At 39.0% G+C, this 20957-nt stretch overlaps 1 protein-coding gene across 1 annotated transcript in view; it reads left to right on the plus strand.

The window, feature by feature from the left end:
* The window catches only part of LOC121957637 (chloride channel protein 1-like), a 43950-nt gene extending 26993 nt beyond the window's left edge, over positions 1-16957 (plus strand). Inside the window, exons 15-24 of the mRNA XM_042506335.1 lie at positions 723-936; positions 1783-1916; positions 2111-2202; positions 3120-3212; positions 3482-3569; positions 4868-4950; positions 7595-7639; positions 9730-9834; positions 14246-14332; positions 15908-16957. Coding sequence (XP_042362269.1) covers positions 723-936; positions 1783-1916; positions 2111-2202; positions 3120-3212; positions 3482-3569; positions 4868-4950; positions 7595-7639; positions 9730-9834; positions 14246-14332; positions 15908-16471 — 1505 coding nt within the window. The 3' untranslated portion in view covers positions 16472-16957. The remainder of the gene's footprint in view (positions 1-722; positions 937-1782; positions 1917-2110; positions 2203-3119; positions 3213-3481; positions 3570-4867; positions 4951-7594; positions 7640-9729; positions 9835-14245; positions 14333-15907) is intronic.
* Positions 16958-20957: the final 4000 nt, after the last annotated feature.

Consider the following 20957-nt stretch of genomic DNA (forward strand, 5'->3'; position numbering starts at 1 on the left):
TCAAGTCGTCCTCTCCACCTAATCTTCCTCATATCCCTCCCCTTCTTCGTCTTCCTCTTCCTCCTTTCCATCAGAGCATGTGGCCACCTTGCTCTGACAGTTAAATGTCACTGTGGGTTCCCTCTGCTGTCCTCACCTCAGCCAGCGACCCAGAAACGTGGCCTTCCTTCAGTCCCCGTCCTGTTGCCCTACAAAGCCCATCCCTCCTCTTTTCTATCCCGATCCCTCCTCATTTCCTCATGTTGCTCCCTCTGCCCTTTGTTTTATCCCCTTTATCCTTCTCTAGGTTATCCATCTCTCTTCAATATTTTTTGACCTTTGTTTGCTTCCTCACATACCTTCTTATTAATCTTTTGCTGCTGCGCCCTTTCATAGCTTTTTTCTTACTCGGCAGTCTTGTTTTCCTCCTTTTTTATGTGATTCCTTTTCTCCAGTTTCTCCATTTCACCTCCCCATTATCCCACAATCTTTTCTTTTCTCCTTTTTTTAAATTCTATCCATCCTTTATTTTCCTTTCTTGCCTAAAAAATCTCTATCCCCTTTTCCTCAACGTCCTATCTCCCTCATATCTTGTTTATTCCCTCTGTCCTGTCTTTCAACTTGTTCAGTCTTCTCGTTTTTTCTTTCGTCTTTCTCTTCATCTGCTCCTTTCTTCTTTAACCCCCATCCTTCCCTCCTGCCCTCACCCCTCCCCTCATCATCCCATCCCATACCTCTGACAGGGGCGGCAGCTTTGACCGGGGCTGTGACTCACACGGTGTCCACGGCGGTTATCTGCTTCGAGCTGACAGGCCAGATCTCCCACATCCTGCCCATGATGGTGGCAGTAATCCTGGCCAACATGGTGGCCCAGGGCCTGCAGCCCTCCCTGTACGACTCCATCATCCAGGTCAAGAAGCTCCCGTACCTGCCCGAGCTCGGCTTCGGACACATAAGGTTCGTGCTGATTTCACGTGGCAGACGACAAATGGTCAACACTGTGTGGATTTTTAAAGAGACGGTTCTTTCTTGGATTGTTTTTACATCGTTATGATCTCAGTCAGCACCAGTGCAAAGCAAAGTGTTTTTAACCCTTTGAAACCTGAGCAAATTGGCTTGTTTTCTTTCAAAAACATAGAAAGAAGTCAATGAGCAACGTTGAGAAATGACCCTACAATTAGCAAGAAATAAGTCAAAAGTTACAAAAAAATCACCTGAAAATAAAAAATAAATAAAAAGAAAAATAAGGAAATTACCTGAAAAAACAGCCTAAAAGTTAGATTTTTCTTTATAATGTTTTTTATGTTGTTTATATGTTTTTTTTTTAAAGTAATTATCCGAGTCTCCTAATTTATTGAAATTTTCAGGACATTTGTAGCTCCAGGTCTCAGAGAGTTAACCTAATCAGCCTGAAACAAGTAACAGCAATACAGATTGTGTTTGTAGTTTGGTAGAAAAAATAAAAGTTCTTACATTAAACTACCTTGAGTTACAGGGTCATGATATCTAGAAAGAGAAAATGCTCTTGAGTTTTTCAGAGGAAAGCAAAGTGCCATTCACGCCAAAACAGTCTAGACTGATAAATAGCACTACGGGTAAGAAGTGAGATATTTACTTTTTGATTTGGGGGTGAACTGTCCCTTTAGTTTTAAGTTTATCTGTCCATTGCACAATCATACAAGTACAATGTACAGTGAAAGGCTTTTGTACCTGTTACGGTCAAAACCGAAGAGGATTAACAATAACAATAGTGTTTACAGTTTTTTTTCATCCCACTCCTATATCTGTGTGTCTGTCCTGCAGCCAGTACAACATTTTTGTAGAAGACATCATGGTGAGAAAGGTGAAGTTCATATCGTCTCAGTCGACATATAAAGAAGTCAAACTCCTGCTGGACTCCTCCTCGATCAGTTCAATCCCACTGGTCGACTCAAAAGGTAAAAGAGTTCATTGTGAATTTAATTGCATCAGCTGCCATGAAACAAATTGGAAACAAAATAGTCCAGGTTGCTCACTAACTGTCCTCATCTTCACTCTAATCTATGGATTTACTGTTTTTGAAGAAAATTTTTTTCATAACCCTTCAGTCTGTGTTGAAATCTGTGTGAGTAATCCTTCCTCCTGTTTCCAGACTCTATGATCCTATTGGGCAGCATCGACAGGCTGGAGCTTCTGGCTCTCTGTGATTGGTGGTTATCACCAGAAAGGAGACTTTTGATGCAGGTGAGGACAACAACACAACAAATTACTGACCTCATGCCAACATAGTCTCAAATGTTTTCCTTAAGCTGACATACCTTGCAGACTGGAAACCCTAAAAGTAGGAATGCAAATAAAATGTAATAGACAGAGCTGCTGCTGTCTGGTTTTTAGAGGCTTCCCATGGATCCTTAAACAAATCTTAAAAGGCTTTGAATTCATTCATGTAAAAAAAAAGGTCTTAATTGGTACTTAAATGTCTTTAATCAATCTGTTATATGTCTTAAAAATTCTTAAAATAGGATTTTATTCATTGTTTTTTATTCTGGCGTTGTGCTATAAATCTGGAAATTACTTGTAATAACTTTTAAATCATTTAGGGAATGCCTCTTGTATTACTATCATGCAGATACGGATAGAGGAAGCAGCAGCACATATACCACATCCAAACAAATGACAAATTAAAAGGTTTTATTTTCAAAATAAAACAAAAGGTATACTTTTTAAGATTTTAAGATCATCCAACTTTTTAAATTGACCAGGAAGAATTTCATTTATATAACCATAAATATTTTGACTTTTTTTTTTCTTAAATTGTCATTATTGGTCTTAAATTTAATTTTGAGTGGCATTTTAAAGTCTTAAGAAGTCTTAAATGTAACTTGTGTTAGGCTGCAGGGAGTCTGTTTTTTAGTGTTTACTTCACTCAGGAAAGTCAAACAACCTCATAGTACACCACATTTCAAAAAAGACGCTCAAAAGGATGAACGCCAAAACTCTTAAATGTTTTAATGGCGTTCAAAGTCAGTGGATAGCACAATTTCAAATAAAGTACACGTGTGATAAACACAGTACAATTGCTTGGGATTCATAATAAAATTAATTATCTTACTGTGATGACAGCAGTCTGCACTGATGTGTTTATCTGGATTTGGATTAAGGGTCAGAGTCTGCAGCAGCAGAACCAGTCTCAGAAACACAGCTGGGAGTCCTTCGCCTTCGTAGATGAGGAGGAAGAGGAGGATGGAGAGAAGGTGAGGCTCTGATTTGTTTTCAAGCCATCAGTGTTTTATTTCCTTTGGAGTATCCTGAAAGGTTTTTCTCTGCTGACCACCATCAGTGTTGTTGCTCTGTAGCCATCTGCCTCAGATTTTATGCAACAGTTTACCTTTTACTTGCTGAAAGCACCACAATTAGTTTTAATGTCAGTTTAAGCATGATTTTATTGCTCTATTTTTTCTTTTGTTTTGAATGGTGCTTTATTAAGAAGGTTAACTCTGTAACATGTAGTTGTGTTGTGCAGGGCAGCCCGGTGCAGGAGGAGAGAAACGGGCCCCTGCGTCCTCCAAAGCCTCAAGAGCCTTCCTCAAACCACACTGCTCCTGTTCCTGGTGAGCTGAGAGGATGACATATTCCTGAGTACATTTTTATTTCTTTTCTCCACATCTCAGTGGAGGTGTTACAGTCACACATTATTTTGGCACTAGCTGCTTCTGGGAGAAAGAATAAATGGAATCACTATAGTCTAAATAGGATGTGATAAATGCATGACAACTTCTCTAGGTTAGAGAAGGATAAAGACTTTATACTCAGATAAAGGTTCTGTTTAAGTGCCTCCCCAATGCCCAGATTATATAGAAATAATATAAGACAAATAGAATTACTGATCCCTCTTCTGTAGCTCTGTTACACTTGTGGAGCCGTGAGACATGGACTCGAGGCTGGACAATGAAAGCCTTATGGGGTTTGTCACAGTAATATTGATTCCTTTAGACAAGTTTTGCTCTTAAGGGAGGTGTAATAAGATTTATTCTTTGCTCTGTCTGTCCTACTTCTCCTCAGAAAAATATGGTAACTGATATGACTAAGCATTTAGCTTGTCCAGATGGTCTGTGAAGCTCACCAGGTTCGCATATGTGTTAGCTACATCAGTGCCCAGAGGACACAAACACATCCTGTGTGTGCTTGTAAAGTGCAAAAGGAGAAACCACTGGAAACTAATCTAACCTTAAAAAACAGTGTTACTTTATAAAATGTGTAGACCAACAGCAGGAGCTGCATAATCAGGCATCTACAGGTCAAACACAACAGCATGCTATTGACCGCACATTTTTAGCCAATAATGAACCTTTTTTAAAAAACAAAATTTAAATGTTGCAGGCTAAAGACGAGAAGAAATCCTAAGTCAGCCGTACCCAGCAGCTCCTCATCTGTCCTTCCAAGCATTTAGTTCACTAGATAAAAGGCTAAAATGATCTATTTTTTTAATTGGTCAGCGTTTCACACTGTCTATCAAATCAACTCGAACAAGTTTGTTTGTCTCTGCCCTCAACAGATGTCAAACAATAGTAATTAATAACTTTGCAACCCGAACAGCAACTAGGGAGGGTCTGGCCGCATGTTCACAGCGAGTAACCAGATGGTGTGTGTGTGTGTGTGTGTCTATCGTGGCACAGTAAACTTCTCAGTCGCCGGCCACACACAACAACAGACAGTCTCCAAGTGAAATGGTATCCAGGCAACAACAATAAGGAGCCATGCATGGGTTGTCGCAGTCTCTCGAAACCTCCATTTGCAGTCAGGTTATTTTCTCCAACAGCTTTAAGTCTTTCAAAAAGCTGCGTCTGTGTAATTTACCAGCTACATCTCCCTCTTCACCTTTCTCTCTCTCTCTGTCTCTCTCTGCCAGAAAAAGGTCCATTACAGTCTGTGAGGAAAACACTCAGGAATCTCTTCACCTCTACAAACAGAAAGACAGAGGGACAGTCACAGGTGTGTGTATTTTTGCATAGTCAGTCTGTATTCATTTATGTATCTAGTAATCCAGAGTTAGAGGGTATTTCTAAACCTTATAATGCCATGTTTTTGGGTCTAAGTGACAAATGGAAACTGGAACAGTTTTTGGATTTGGTCCAGTATTGAGCGAGAGCAGCGACCCAGCTGCAATGTAAATACTCAATTTACATCCTCTTAAGCCTCACGGCGTGGGTTTTTATCGCCTCCTGCACCAATCAGTATTGATGGAAACACAACACCTGGGTGAATGCGCTAATTTCAGCTCCTTAACTGACAAGATGCAATGACACGCCCTCACTAATTACCATCATATTAGTAAAAGCTGACAAGAAAAACACTTAACTTAACAAAAAACTAGGAAAATGTCAGTTTAAACTGTATTCCTAAATATTATCATTATATATTTAAAGTCATACACAGGAAAAAATATGTGTATATATTTTTCAATTTTCAGCACTTTTTTGGCTCTCTTTACTCTTCATTTTTTAACTTCTTAATTTTTTTTTTTAATTTTTTGTTTATTTTCAGGATATTTTCTTGTAATCTTTAACATATTTCTTGCTAATTTTTGGGCCATGTCTTGTTTAGTTGCTCATTGCCTTCACTTGTTTCTGCGAGAAATGAAACTAATTTGCTCAGGTTTCGAAGGGTTAATTTTGCTCGCTCACATCTTTTAGTGTTTCCTAATTTCTGTGTTTTTTATGTCTTTGTAAACCTTTGTGCCCTTTTCTCTGTTCAGCCAACTATTCGGAGACGTCTGGAGTGAACTGAAATTTTCCCTTGTGTTGTGAGCCATTGAAATGCAAATAACTCCCCACCATGTTTTTGGCAAAGCCAACCTAGCACCACATCCTCACACTGGCACTGATAGAGATATAAATATTTATCCATTATTTTTGCAGGGAGGATTTTCATTGTGGGGTCTGCTGTCTATTCAGGCAGATACACACTTATCTGATTGACAGACACACATGAATACACGACTGCTCCCTCACCCTCAGACAAACTCCCCGAAGCCGAGCATCTTTCTTTCAACCTTCTCATATGGAAATGGGGGTGCCAGATACTGGAGGTAGAGTCATTATTCGGCTTGGCGGTGAGCCGGGCTCACAGGAAAAGCAATACATGCCGTCTGTTTATACGAGAAAGAGTGAAAACCACATTGGAAATAAGCATATGCTTGTAAGCTTGCAAGATTAGAATTTGATTTCTGTTGTGCCTACCGCTGTGCCGTGTGTATTACCAGTCTGATTCTCTATTGTGTTTTTGGATTCAATCCTGTTCCTGCAATGGGGATTGTTTTTACAGCAGCAGCCACAACCCTGAATATCAAATAGACACACAGTAGGATATTGCCACCAACAATCAAGCCAAACCACAGCTGAATTCTGGCTGGGAATCAGGTGTTTATTTACTTTACAGGCCCCTGATGGCAGGTAACCAGACGCTGACCTTTAGAATATTATCTGGCTGCTGTAATAGCTACAGCATCTTGTTAATTCTTGCATTAGTATAATTGCTGTGACAAACAAAAAGAAAGGTAATGCAGCGGCACAGATTGCAGACAAGCAACTACTGAATTGTACAGGTGAGATAAAAATAACTGAGCTTTTAAAAAATGTCAAACCTTTCATTGATTTCTGTGCATGTTGTTGATCAAAAAAAAAAGGTTAGCTCCCTGCTGCGCTTATACATAGAAACCACACACCTGCTTCACATCATTTTTTTTGCTTCAAGGACAGAAAGAGCCAACCTGCATGAACATTGAGTGAATAATGAGGGACGCATCGCTAATTCATTCAGTTTCACAACATAAGTCACAGCAGATGTTGGCCTGAGTTTCACCTACTGCATCCAGTTTACTCACAAAGCTGCTGGATGTGCCGTGGAGGTGATGAACTGAAGAAAACTGGATGAGAGAAACTTCATTACAACAAATGTTACCTAAATTTGTCTTTGAGAGACAGAAATCCAATCCAATATATTTATATGAATTAAATATTGAATTTCTTAAAGGGAAAACAAGGTATTTCTGTAGACAATTTAGAATACATTTTAATCACCAGCTGTATTTGCTTGTAATGATAGATTAATTGATTTCTTTATTTGTGTCATGCACACACATGTGCCCAACCCTATGGCTTTACGAGACATCATTACAATATCGTTGCAGCAATCAATCCAAAATCGCAGATAAAAAATAACATTCTCAGTGGTGCTGTGCAGCTTCACTGGTCTATTTATTCAAATTGATTACGATTATCATGTCAACAATTTGATTCAATACCACGATGCATGGCATCCTCAATTTTCTGCATTAATGCACATGGCTACTTTTTCCATTAATAAATACATGCAATCAGCTATGTCCGTTCTCCCAGAATTCAGGTGTCCCGTGAAAAAGATTTCTTAATCTCAATGGGACCAACCTGGTTAAAAAACTGTATCAAGAAATATGAGACAGATTGTGCTTTGAGTTGCTTTCCCTTCGCTCCCCTCATGTAAGATTCAGATGAGACTTTCTCAATGTAGAGCTGACATCCGGCCCGGTTCAGAGGTGCGGATGTGACTCACAAATATGCCTCATCTCTCATCTGTCTCTTTCTTTCTTTGTCTCCAGGAGCCCCGTCCTCCCCCCCTGTCAGACACAATGACACCAGAGGAGGTATGGTAATGATAGTGGAGTTGCATGGTTTTTACACGAGTGTCTGCTTAGCAAACTTGTGGGGTTTTTTTTGTTCCCTTTGTATCATGAGATTGAGATTGAGATTTTTTGCGGGTCCCTGAAGACAAACAGGTGGAACTTTTCATAAGCATTTTTTTCTGCTGCAGCAGTTTGTGGAGTTTGGGCCACGGGCTGAATAATAAATCAGTCGATCCAGTCATAGCTGATCAGATCAAATTTATGGATGAGAGGAGCAGCTGCTGGGAGTGAATGCAAACTTTTTGACACAGTGCAATGAACGATGAGCTTTCATTTCCGCTGTACCTTCTGCTCCAACTGTGCCCAAAGTATGCCGGGGTTTCTGCAAATTCTTAAAAAGTCCTAAAAGGATTTTCATTCATTAGTCTTAAAATAAGGCCTTGATTGGTATATAAAGTGACTAGATAAATTAAAAATTCAGACAAGGGAAGTAGAATTTATTATTTTTTCTGGCGTTGTATTGTAAAATCTCAAAATAATTAATGACATATTTCTGTTGTTGAATTTGATCAATTTCTCTTTTTGAACTGTTCATGGTGGGAAACCAAGCAGTTGAATGTCACATGCAGAGTAAGAAACACAAAATTACCCAGAAATTCCAGATATTTCCCATTGCTGTCTGCAAACCAAATTGATACTTTAATTCCAATATAGTTGACTTCCATGTGTTCCACTCTAAAAGGGTTGTTTTTGTCAACATTTCGTGGTTTATGTTACAATGAACACTTGGGCAAAATAAAATTGTCCTTCAGTTTTGGTAATAAGAGAACTAGTCTTAAACTTAACTCTGAGTAGCATTAAAAAAGTCTTAAGTCTAATTTAGCTGCAGGAACCCTGGTATGCTCTGTGCTACTAGAGAGTGGCACAATTAATACGAGCGGTGAATTCCAATAACGAGCGGTCCAGCTCCAAAAATAGAAAATCATTATGTGGCGCTAGGTGTTGATATCCTGGCAGACCACCACAAATCAATGAATATGTGGGAAACACTGCATTATTATTATGAGTTAGTATGGCAAGGACAAACACTCAAATCACGGCTACCTGTGGTCAGAAACACCAATGTAATACACTCAATATTAAAAGTGTCTTTTGTCTAAATCATACCAACTCTGACGCTGCATGTTTTTTGGTCCTCAGTAATCCGCCTTCCAGTGTTGGATTAGAATAGATGAACGTCTCTGGTGATGTACAAAGGACACACATTCACACATACAGACAGAGATCCTTGGTTTATAGATTATGTCATTTTGTCCTTGCCAAGTCTGGCACTGCGGAGTGAAATATAGCGTGATGAACTAAACTAAATTAACTAAAAGAACAGAGTGTTACTTATTATGAAGTCCATGCTGGCAAATCTCAACATTAGCATTCAGATTGGTCACATGTAGGTCACAGGTGTTGGGGATCTGTGTCACATTTGAGGAGATGACTGAGAATTGGGGCACTTTTAAACTGCAGTGTGAACGCAGCCAGAATGTTAAACGAGACATCTTTTTTTTTCCAGTCAAGAGCACCAAAACAATATTGTGCCCTCCAGTCCTGTTCTGTCTGCTGCTCTCCCTTTACTCTGCCTGGCACTTTCCCAAAACGCCTCATAACATCGCCCCGTAAATTCTTCGAGACTGCTGCCCCTGTCACAGCAGGCAGAGGCTCGTAGGTAAAATCCATAGAGAGGCTAAAAGGTGTCAGACATCCTAAATCTCAGAGGGGAGACCGGTGACACGCAAGGACGCAACACAAGGTTTCAAGGTTTTTCACAGCTGCAAAACTCTCCTCAGTGGGAGCAAACCAACCTCTCCCCCCTACACACACTGCTCAAACACACACACACCTTCACATTTACACCCACAAACAGCTTCTGATGGTTTATTTAACTGTTGATATTGTTGCCTTATATATATATATATATTTAATCATACGCTTGATGTATATAACCCAACATAAAATCAAATCCTGATGTTCCCCCTGACTGAATTTGTACATTTGAATAGGAAATCCATGGGAGCCTGTTCCACCTCTGTGACCTCGCTTTTTATCTCCTCCTGCAGATCAAAGCGTGGGAAGAGGCAGAGATGGACAAGCCGATGGAAATCGATGAGATACGAATAGACCCGTCGCCTTTCCAGCTGGTCGAGCGAACATCATTGCACAAGGTTGGTGGGGAGAGATAAACGCAGGGGTCAGCAGATGTTTATATCAAAGTTTAGCAATTGTTTAAGAGCACCTTGGTTTCTTAATGTAATTCAGTTTCTGTAAAAACAAGATTTTAACCCAGGACGCAGTGTGGAAAATGTGTATATGATGGTGTTAATTTTGGCAGCTATTTTAAGGTTAAGTCTGAGTCTTGAGATGAAAATGCTTATAAGTTTTAGTCACGTTTAGTCATTTTTATCTGTTATAGTTTTAGTCAACAAAAACTCAAAACATTTTAGTCAACAAAAATTCACAACATTTTTGTCAAGGTGTTTTTTCTATTTAGATTATCCAATTAGGCTAATTTGTTGAGACAAAATAAAGGATCATCCAGTTAGACTAATACAGGTCCCAAAAATAAGAATCAAGTCGATGTAATTTAGAGATCATTTTGAAAAAATAGGTCTAAAATTTTATTTGAAAAGCTCAAAATCTCTCTATTTATGGTCTCAAACACCACAAATAATTTTTTAATGACTTTTATGCCACCTCAATTCCATTGTTTTTGATTAAGAAACCGCACTCAAAGTGTCATGTGATGAGGAACAACCAATCACAGCCAGCAGATATCTGTTCTGTCTTCTTTAAAAAATCAGCCTGTGGAAAATATGGAGGAGAGGTCGATCATTTCAGTGCAGGGCTACCCAGAGCTTCACGATTAATATTTTATTGCTCACCTAGAAGAAGATCAGCTCTGATCTTGGGATTTCTTGTAAGTAGGCTCTGATAGAGTGCTGGTTATGGTCCTGTAGCACTATCATGCACAACCTGCCTCTGCGCCCTTGAAAGTTCACACAAGAGTAGCAGCAAGCACTCGATCTCACACTTTCCAGGCAGTAAAACGTGCAGCATATGTCTCGCTTCTTAATCAGCAGCTGTTAGTGGGAACCACTTGTCTGCTGTAGCTGCGAAGTTATAAGTAAACACTTGTTGAGTCATTTTTGCCAAAATTTAAAATATTTTTTCTGACTTGTGCTCTACATGCCAAGATATGCTCCGCCCTCAGCAGCAGATTTTCTGTTGTGTGTGTTAGATATAAAAACAAAAAGCTGTTTAACTGGCCAAAGACACTTTGCTTTTTGGGTGTAATGTTATACAGCAAGCTGGAGCAGCACAGTGGTGTGCTGGTTCGAGCTATCATAAAAAAACGTATCAAAAAACACAAAAACATATATAAAAACACACAAGAAAAGTTTTAAAAAGTAAAAAATACAACACAAAATGGAAATTTAAAAGCAATGGTTGAATAAAAAAATCAAATCAGAGCAGTGCAAGACTTAAGTGCAGTGTCAGGAGTAAGGCACAGTATAACAATAATGATAATCCTCTAAAACGAAATTAAAGAAATGACTTTAGCTACAAATAGGTCTTTAAAAGTGATTTAAAAGAAGATAGTGACGTAACAAGCTAGAGTTCCTCAGGCAGATCATTTAACAACCGAGGAGCCCTAACAACAAACTTTGGCCAGCTTTCGTCTTTAAGCGTGAGGTGGGAACAGTCAGCAGGTTCCTGTCTGGAGATCTCAGGTTGTGGACTTGTTGGTATGGGGACAGCATTTTAGATGAATATTATGGGGCAAGACCATGACGGACTTTAAAAGTAATAAGTAAAATCAATCCTAAAACAAAAGCAATGGCACCTCTTAGAAAGAGGCATCTGGGCTCAAATCTCTGGTCAACTTTGGCCCTTCTGTGTGGAGTTTATATGTCGTGTCAGCGTGGCTTTCCTGATTCTCCAGCTTCCTTCCTCAGTCCAACACATGCAGGTTAGGTTAAGTGTTGACTCTAAAGTGCCCATACATGTGCATGTAAGCATGAATGCAATGAAAGCTTGGCGACCTTCACCCTGTGACCCTGAAGAGGATAAGTAATACAGATAATAATAATACACAGTTACAGCACCTTTATATGAGCCCGAGGCAATTTTTATTCATTCAACCGCTTCATTTCATCGCCATTTTCTGCACCGTTATCTCATTTAAAAAGGAAAATATCTCAAGCAAACATAAAAATATTCTAAGAAAATGTCAAAATATTGTCAATTTCTTCCATTTTCATTCAAATGTATTCTTCACTACATCGTAATTTGCATGTAATTACTGGGATGGATAGCCTGCAGCGGATTTTTATTGCAAAGCGCAAATTTGCCGTGGACAAGAGTTTATGTTTTTTGTCAGCGGTTTTATACAAGCAAAGAAGCATATAAATGGAGTTCAGCACCTCGAGCAGCCGTCAGGTCTTTTGTTGATGCTTCCACACTCGGCTCCTTAAGTTGTTTACTTCTGTAACATCTCATTCAGCCGGGGATGTGGATAACCTTGGCAGAGGGGTAATGGCACATGAAAAACACTCAGCGAAGACTTGGATTTATTCACACAGTGTCGCCTGAATAAATGGAGATCGACACAGCATCGTCTCATTTTTTGACTGAGAACAGAATCGTATTTACTGTAGTCAGTAGGCGGAGGGGTTGTTACATAAACACCCAGATATTCGTATGTGGGAGTTGTGCCTGTTGGTTCTAGATGAAGAAAGTTTTTAGTTATTCACAGTCATTGTGAGGCAAACTTCCATTTTTTTAACAAGTCGTTGTTCCTGCCAGAGAAATAAACAAAAGAATCTCCCACGTTTCACTTCACGTTTCATTTATTTAGTGGTCGGAACAAAGAAAGAGAAGCTCCACTGGGACAGAAGCAAGGCCTCTCTCAATGACAACTCAACAGTAGTTGCTCAGGGAAGAGAGACTGTTCAAGCTTAAGTTCATGATTTATTTCATTGGGTGTGCTGACAGTTGGGGAATCTCGCTTTATTGAGCAACGATGCAAAGGCAGCAGTTACATCATGTCACTGTTGGAGCCACAGATATTTCACGCTCCACATGAATCATGAATTACTATCCACACACAATCCATGTGTGTGTGGATCTGTTTCTGCTGTACATGGATATATATGACATGCATATACACATATATAGAATATATGTACAGGCAGTGCATGTAATAGTGATAGTACTATTAATATTATTATCTGGGTAAAATGAGTGGGATTTTGTTACTTTTTCTTTCTTTTCGTAATCATGTTTTCTTCTCATTTCTTTCTTTCTTTCAAAAAAAAAAATATTTATATATTTATTTATTTATATCTTATACATCACAGGTCATTCTAAGCCAGCAGGGGTAGGGAGGGGAGAGGAATATCAACACCTGAAAAATCTGAAAAACATATGGGCACACATGGATGAGATGTGGCTATTTATATATGATACATTATTATACTCTGCACAAACCCAAATAAAAATTTGATCACAAAAATTTTTTAATGAATCTGTACTCTTCAAGGGTAATGTTGGTATTTTCCAACCTTGACCCAGGGAAATGGTCTGTCAACTTTTCGACCAAAACAAAATAAATCATTAAAAAAACCCATCTTGGTTCATCTTTCCACTGTTCCAACAATCACCTACTCTGGTTTGGTTGACATAAACTCTAAATTTGCCCAATTAGACGTGAAAATATGCTGGTTATATACATGCTTTAATAATTGTTTATTTAAGCCGAGTCTGGTGGGTTTGGTGGTGGAATTTTTAGGCTGTCTCTAGTTAAACAAAAATTTCAGTGGCTGCAGAGATCCTTTACATACAACTTCAGACACTTAAATATAAAGCACTTTGGGTGCATTTGCATTGAGGGTGCAAATATGCCTAGAGTAGTTACATCGCAGCCTGTTTCACTGCTGCCGGCTGCAGTCGTCTCATTAAATGCTGGACCAGTTTAAGAAATTGTTCCTATCAGTCATTTACACACAAAAACACAGTAAATAGGGTCCAGGTTGAAAATACCAAGCTTACCTGCACTGTGCAATTGGTTTGAAAAGCTCACGTCCTCATTATGCCAAATCTGAGGCAGATGCAGGATTTTAGAGGTTTAGACGATATTGAAGAGAGTAAACTGCTCGCACCATGCTGTTTTTTTGGTTTGGTTTTGTTTTGTTTTTCCGGTGTCATCAGTGTAATTTCATTCTCTTGGTAATTTTCTGCTTATTCATGTGCAAAAATGGGGCTTTGTGGTCGAGGTGTGCTGATGCATACAAACAGGCTCATCCAAAGTGCGACCTTAGCCGAATAATGAACAGAATTCTTTGAGCATGGAAACACACTCAAGGACTTTTTCTTTCTGTGGTTCAACCTGTAGCCTCGAGCCAGTTAGCTTTCATTTTTCTGTCTCTGTGGCATCGAGTCTAGACGGAGCTGACAGAGAAGCACAGAGCCTGTAAATTCTCTGGGGTCACAGACAGATGTAAAAAGGCCGTCCTGGTCTGAGGACTACAGGTTTGTCGTAATTTGACGAGTGACCTTTCCGCTCTGTCTCCACAGACCCACACCTTATTCTCACTGCTGGGGCTTAGTCATGCCTATGTGACCAGTATTGGCAAACTGGTGGGAGTGGTGGCACTGAAAGAGGTAAGAAACTTAACTTTTACCTATGTGTGTTTTTTGTTTTTGTTTTTGCCAGGCGTAATCCTGGAGTGGATCATGTGTGTGTTATTTTGCGAGTTTGTGTATCTTTATGTCTGCAGCTAATCTAACAGACTACTTGACCAATCATCCTAATATTTTGAGTGCACATTTTTGACTGTACGCTGAAGGAACTGTCATGGTTGCAGTGATTCATAGTTGTTAAAAAAAAAAAAAGTGCCAGATTCACTCCCTTACTTACTGCTGATTCTTTACTCCTCTTAACTGGACAGAAAGGGCCGCAAGTTTTCCAAAAATCGTCTCAGTCAACAACAACAAGCCATACCATCTACTGGAGGCCATATTTTGGTCTTTGTCATGGCTCAGAAAGTGACATCCATAGAAAACGTAGGTCTCATTTTGAACAGGAGCATCTGCAGATTAATGCTGATTAACCTGCTATGATCCGCTAAAGTTAGGCACAATACGAGATAAGATGGGGAAATTCACATGGTTACAGCAGCTATATGCAGCTATATACAACAGATGAATAATTCTACATTTTTGTTATTTCACCGCCATTTTGACTGTAAGGGTGCTGGGAGGGACACTACCATTAGGCACAGATGTGCCACATTCAGGCTGTTCTGTCTATCACACGGTACTGTACCTCAACAGGAGTATTTTAATAAGTTATGTAGTTAAATTTGTTTTTCTTTAAAAAGAAAGGCTTCTTTGTTGTACTGTAGCCTACAGACAAAGTTAATATGGTCAAAAGTCCAGCTGTGAACAACATGGATCAGAGATTTGTTGCTGTTTTAGTCATTAAAATTACACTTATCCACATAATAAGGTTGTATCTCTATATCACATACAGTGCCTGTGAGCAGGAGAAATTTGTCTGCTCTGTACAACGTGCGATGGCCTCATCATAAACAAACAAGGTGCATGTTCTTATGAATTTCTGGTACGCTTCTGCTGGAATTACAGAAATTGTCTAGTGAGGTCGCGATTAGTGTGGGTGGCTGCACGGTGGAGATCTGCACTCACTGTTCTGATTATCATCATTTTTTATTTTTTAACTGAAACTCTTGTCTTATGGAGGTCACCTGGAACCAAAAGCAAGAAGCATACTTAATTAAATTCCCATTGATCAAAGTCAGGAAAAAGCCCTCCCCCTTTTTTAATACACTCACATTTTGGAAGTCCTGTTTGTCACAATCAATATCTCTCTGTATGATTTAGGCTTTCTTTGATTTACCTCATCCTTTGCCTCTACTCATTATTTTCTTCATCTCCACCTCTTATGTCACTCACTCTTGCCAAACAACATCTACTCCATAATTTTATTCAGGGAAAAGGATATTTTATTATTTGTCCTTGAAAATTCATGAAAAAGTTGTGAAATTTTGTCCATGAAATTGTGGGAACCCAGATTACTATGCTTTCTTTTTGTGTCCTTTCCTCTTATTCCTCTCCCTTTTTCTCTCCACTCATACTTTCTATTTTTCTACTGTTGTTCCCTCTGTCCTCCTTTTCTTTCTCTTCCCCTCTCTCCTTCTTCCTTCCATCTATTTCCAGCTCCAAAAAGCCATCGAGGGCTCCACGCGCTCTGGCGTCCGGCTCCGTCCTCCGCTCGCCAGCTTTCGCGACATCAACAACCACAACTCTGTCTCTAAACCTCCACCTTCCTCTCCCACTGCTCCTTCCTCTCCGACCTCCTCACCCTCTGCTCCGGCTGGCCCTCAGCCTCCATCCCCCTCTCCCCCTCACCACCACCACCACCACCACCATCATCATCATTACCACGAGAATGAAACGGAGGTGTGGATCGAGGGCGTGACAATGGAGGTGGAGGACAGCAGCAGCAGCGCAGGAAGCGGCGGTGTCAGCTGCAGCACCGGCGCCTGCAGCTCGGCCAGTCGGAGCTGCAGTTACAACAGCAACCTCACCCTTCCTCCCTCCACTACTCCTCCTCCTGTCCCTTCTTCCTCCACTACTCCTCCTCCTGTCCCTCCTTCCTCCACCACTCCTCCCCCATTCCCTTCTTCCTCTACTACTTCTCCTCCTCCCTCCCCCACCCTGAGGCCTTTACAGAGACTCCTTGAGGGGGATGAGGACAGTGATGATGAGCCAATGGTTTAGTTTAGACCGGAGTGATAGTTATGTTTTTTTTATAATGGAAAACTTTTTTAATGGTGTGAGTTTCCTCTTTTGTTCTTAATTTGTTGCTTTGTTCTTTGGACACCCATTTACCTCTTTTTGTCACCACTTCGATAGCAAAAAGATCTGTTTGATTGAAGCTACACCAATTTAGGCTTTATTTTTCTATTTTTAAGGACAGTTTATCCCACCCATACGGACTCTGTCTGCTCATTTCACAGACCTTCGCCCACCCCCAGCCTCTCTGTCTTTCCTTAATGAGCTCTGTATGTTTTTTCTTTTTTTTTCCATATTTTTCTTGCTTCATTTCCTCCTCATTTTCTCTTTCTAGTTGTTCTTCTCACAGTCTCAGGGGTTCATCCACTTAGGTTGTGTCCTTGCTGCTGATGTCCACTGTTTTAAATTTTTACGTCAAATGTTTAACATCCTTCATTATTATTTTCTTTTCAGAGGGTAATAGCATTCAAAACAGCATTAAGACAATTATGGCAACCAAAACTCAGCATTGAAACTCTTAAAAATGAATTATCACGGTTAGTGGCTCTCTAAGGCAAGTTAACCCACCTGTTTAAGTGGAACTGTTCTCTCCAGGTTCATACATATACATATTTTGGGTTTCTACTAGAACATGTTTACATGGTTTAATGTTCAAAAAACATTTTATTGTAAGGATGCTGTCTGAGCTGGAACACCTGTAGTCACCCCTCATGTGAAACTCATTTTTAGCACCTGTCTCTTAAAGCCCCACTCCCTAAAAAAGCCCGGACTGCTCTGATTTGTCTGCGTTTCCATGTTTTCTCTGCCTCTGTAATAGAGTGCTCCAGGGATGACGTTTCTCTGTAGGCCAACGTGGAGCATCACCCTGGTTCCTTCAACAAAAAGCTAATGGGATTTTTCCATTGGAGTTATTACGATGGCAGCTCTGTGGCAAAAAACAAACAAAACTGTTTATTTTGCCACCACTGTGAGGCTTTAAATCAGTGTTCGGCAAGGTATGGCACGCTATAATGTTCTGCAGTCTCATTCAGCCACTTCAGCAGCTGTCTTTTTAACCTCCTAAATTAAATTTCTTCACAAATTCTTAACAATACATGTTTCAGAAAAAATCAGATCCTAAAAAGGGTTAGGCTACATGTTATAGTGTAAGCTGCGTAATGTAAACACTTTAGAAAGAAATCTGTCACAATCTGACAGCAGCTTGTCTCAAAAGTGAAAAAACAGTTGGAAATGGAGTGTGCAGAACAGTTTTAAGTTTTTGTTCACAGGGATTGCTTTTACATATATTTACCTCCTTATGTGAAACTTTGGCCATACTAATTTAAACATCCAAAACTGTAACATTAAATATAGAAAATAAGGAAAAGCACAATAGGCTCCCTTTAATTGTAAATATTGTACTTCGCAGATCGTGGAAAATTCACATAGCGAAAACATTGCAGTGGAATAGATGTATAATTTACTCCTGTAATTTGCATTGTACTATTTTGGATTTTGATTGATTGATTAGCCACATCTCTGTGTCAGAGCAATTTTCAGCACATCTTTGTGTTTTTATTAAGATAGTATTCTGTGTTTAAGAGTAATCCAAACCAGAAGTGCACCCAGTGAACTCCTTCACAGTAGTTGTTACCTGATCGTTTATGTGTATTTAAAAAGAGGTTTTTATTGGATGAGAGCGGGAGCTATTGATTTTTTGAGCTGGCAGCAGACCATCTGGATAGCAGTAGACTAATGGAGCTGCTCAGTCCGCTGTGGAAGATTGGCCAAAGCCCCAAAACGACCTCCAAATTGTGTGCTGACCTTGTGAATGCAGCCTCAGAGCTCATCTCATCACGGTTAAGTTGATAGATGGTTTAGCTGAAGGCGGCTGACGACAGCCGAACCCCGCTGCACAGGTCCATTTTTTCCCATTTTCCCTAACAAGTATCTCTTTCAGTTTTTTGCAAAAATTTCAACTACTTCGGATAGCTAATGATGAAGATGTTGCACTATAATATGCAAACACATAAACAACAACAGAAGCTTTTTATTCAGAAATGTGAAATGATTCATGCTCCAAAAACAGTGACAATAACAAAGTGATGACTAACACTCATGACAGTGATTGACAGCTGACATTTTGTTACGTAACAGCTATATCTTAATTGAAGACGCAGATGCATGTTGACAGATATTTTCCAGTTAATGCATTAATTAGCTTCAGAAATGACTTCATTAGCAATAATATTTGATACAGACCTTTCACGATCATTATATCTGCTCGTGAGACTTCCTTCTCTTAGCAGCTACAAAGTCTTTATTTTTATTCTAGTGCACAAAAAAGTGACATCTTCTCTTGTTTTATATTCTGAAATTAGAGCAAATAATTGCCCTATTTACTCGAGTGAGAGCAGAGAGACTTAAGTATACCAGTTCATGAACACAAATGGTGAACTAAATGAAGCTAAAAGCTTCGTAGAGTTTCAAGGTTAGGAGATATTTCTTGTTGATTTCAGCCCCACAAATGACACTTTTGACTACACACAGTTTTTAAATTGATTATTAATGTCAAAATGTCAGAATAATGGAACTTTAAACACAAAGTTAGAACAAAATTACAGTTCACCAATCTACCCTCTAGCCTCTTAGTGGACATGGACACTTGAATGGAGGTTTTCTTTTTTTTTAAACAAATGCAAAATTAAATTTTGATGAAGAGTGGAAATCCTGCTTATTTAAAATCAGTTACTGCTATATATACATAAAATATCTGAAGAGCTGCTCAATGATTACCCTAAGGGAATACCCCATCCCCCCAAATTACCAATTGTGTACCAATATCTCCTCCCTGTTACATGGAATTTATGACAAAATCTTTGTTTTTCTTTCATGCCTCTACAGTGATCCAGAATTTTGATGAATTAAAGTCAAAACATCTGTTTACAAGCTCTTACAAAACTTGTGCATCCATCTTAACCAATGTCTCGTTTATCCAGTCGTATGCTCGGTACTTCACAAACAGCCCTTTCCAACTGGGAAACTGAACTGAAAGTTAAACTAAAATGTACTCTCTTCAAAGTCAGACTCCATTGACAAAAACAGTATTTCAACTTTTCAAACATGGTCTATCACTGTTTTCTTTAGGTTGTTTGTGGTATTTTGTGATTTTGATGTTTTAACAGGTTTCAGAAAAGTCACACATGAAACAAATATACTAACTGATTGAGGCAGTGATAGACCAGCAACTCCCGTGTTCAGCGAGGTAAATTAACGTTTTTGTCAACTGAGTGCAGCTCTGAAGAGAGCGTAGTGTGTTTTATTTTAAATCAATCAGTCAGTTAGACTTAATTTGTAATGTACTTTTCATACAAATATACTGTAACACAAAGTGCTTCACACAATAAAGCCAGAATCCACACACACGCACGCACGCACGCGTGTGCACACGCACGGTCACACACATGCACAAGCACACAAACACATGAAAAAAAACAAGACTGTCATCAAGTAAAGCACTAGAAAATAGGAGTATCCGAAAACCAGGAACTGAAGGAAGTGTACCAAAGTGAGGAAACAACCAGAGGCAGAATAAAATTCATTCATTTGAAGGATAGAAAATAAATAAATAAATAAATAGATAAATAGATAAAATGATAATATTAATAGTAAAAGATAATTAAGTGAAATACTCAAACTGTAAATAAGAGGTAAATGACAGCATAATAGCACAAACTGAAATGATAAATAAAATGTTAATAAATAGTCAACAGATCAATAGAAATAGATAGAGTCCAATTAAAAGCTGAACTAAGAAGGTAGGTCTTAAGTTTTTTTCTTTAAAATATCAACAAGCTCAGTTCCCCATTTTTGGAAGGGCTGTCTGTTTGGGAAGTACTGAGCACATGGCTGAATAAATGGGACTTGGATTTTACTGCTTGAGTTGTGTGAGAGTTTTTTTTTTTTTTTTTTTTTTTTGCTGTTATTAAACATGGACCCCTTTTTTTAATTCATCAAGATTTTTGCTGTTTTTGGATTCTCTAATTGCCAATCGTGCCTGCAAGAAAAAAAGTTTTCTTCAAGATTTCTGCTGTAAACAGGATGAATATTTGATATGCAAATGATCATTTAGGAGGTGAAGTATTTAATAACTGCATTCATGTATTGTTGGACTTTTATCTTGTGATGCACCCTCCCCTTTCATTTCTTACTCCATCAGCCCTCACACTCTTCTTATCTCCTGGATTCATTTGCTCAGGTGCTGCCTTAAAAGTCTTTAAACCTGCAGATTGATCAAACAGCTTTTTCTTTACATCTGTGTGAATTAAATTGTGTGTCTATTTCTTAAGAGGGCTCTGTACTGGTCTAAGTGATAACGTCTTTTGTTCGTATGTTGTTGTGGTTGATATATTTATTTATTTATCTTTTAGTAGAATCAAATGTTATCTCCAAATTTATAAAACTGTGAAAGGTGTAGCAAAATAAAGTTTTA

Source organism: Plectropomus leopardus, chromosome 18 (genome assembly GCF_008729295.1).
Source record: "Plectropomus leopardus isolate mb chromosome 18, YSFRI_Pleo_2.0, whole genome shotgun sequence".
NCBI lineage: Eukaryota > Metazoa > Chordata > Actinopteri > Perciformes > Serranidae > Plectropomus > Plectropomus leopardus.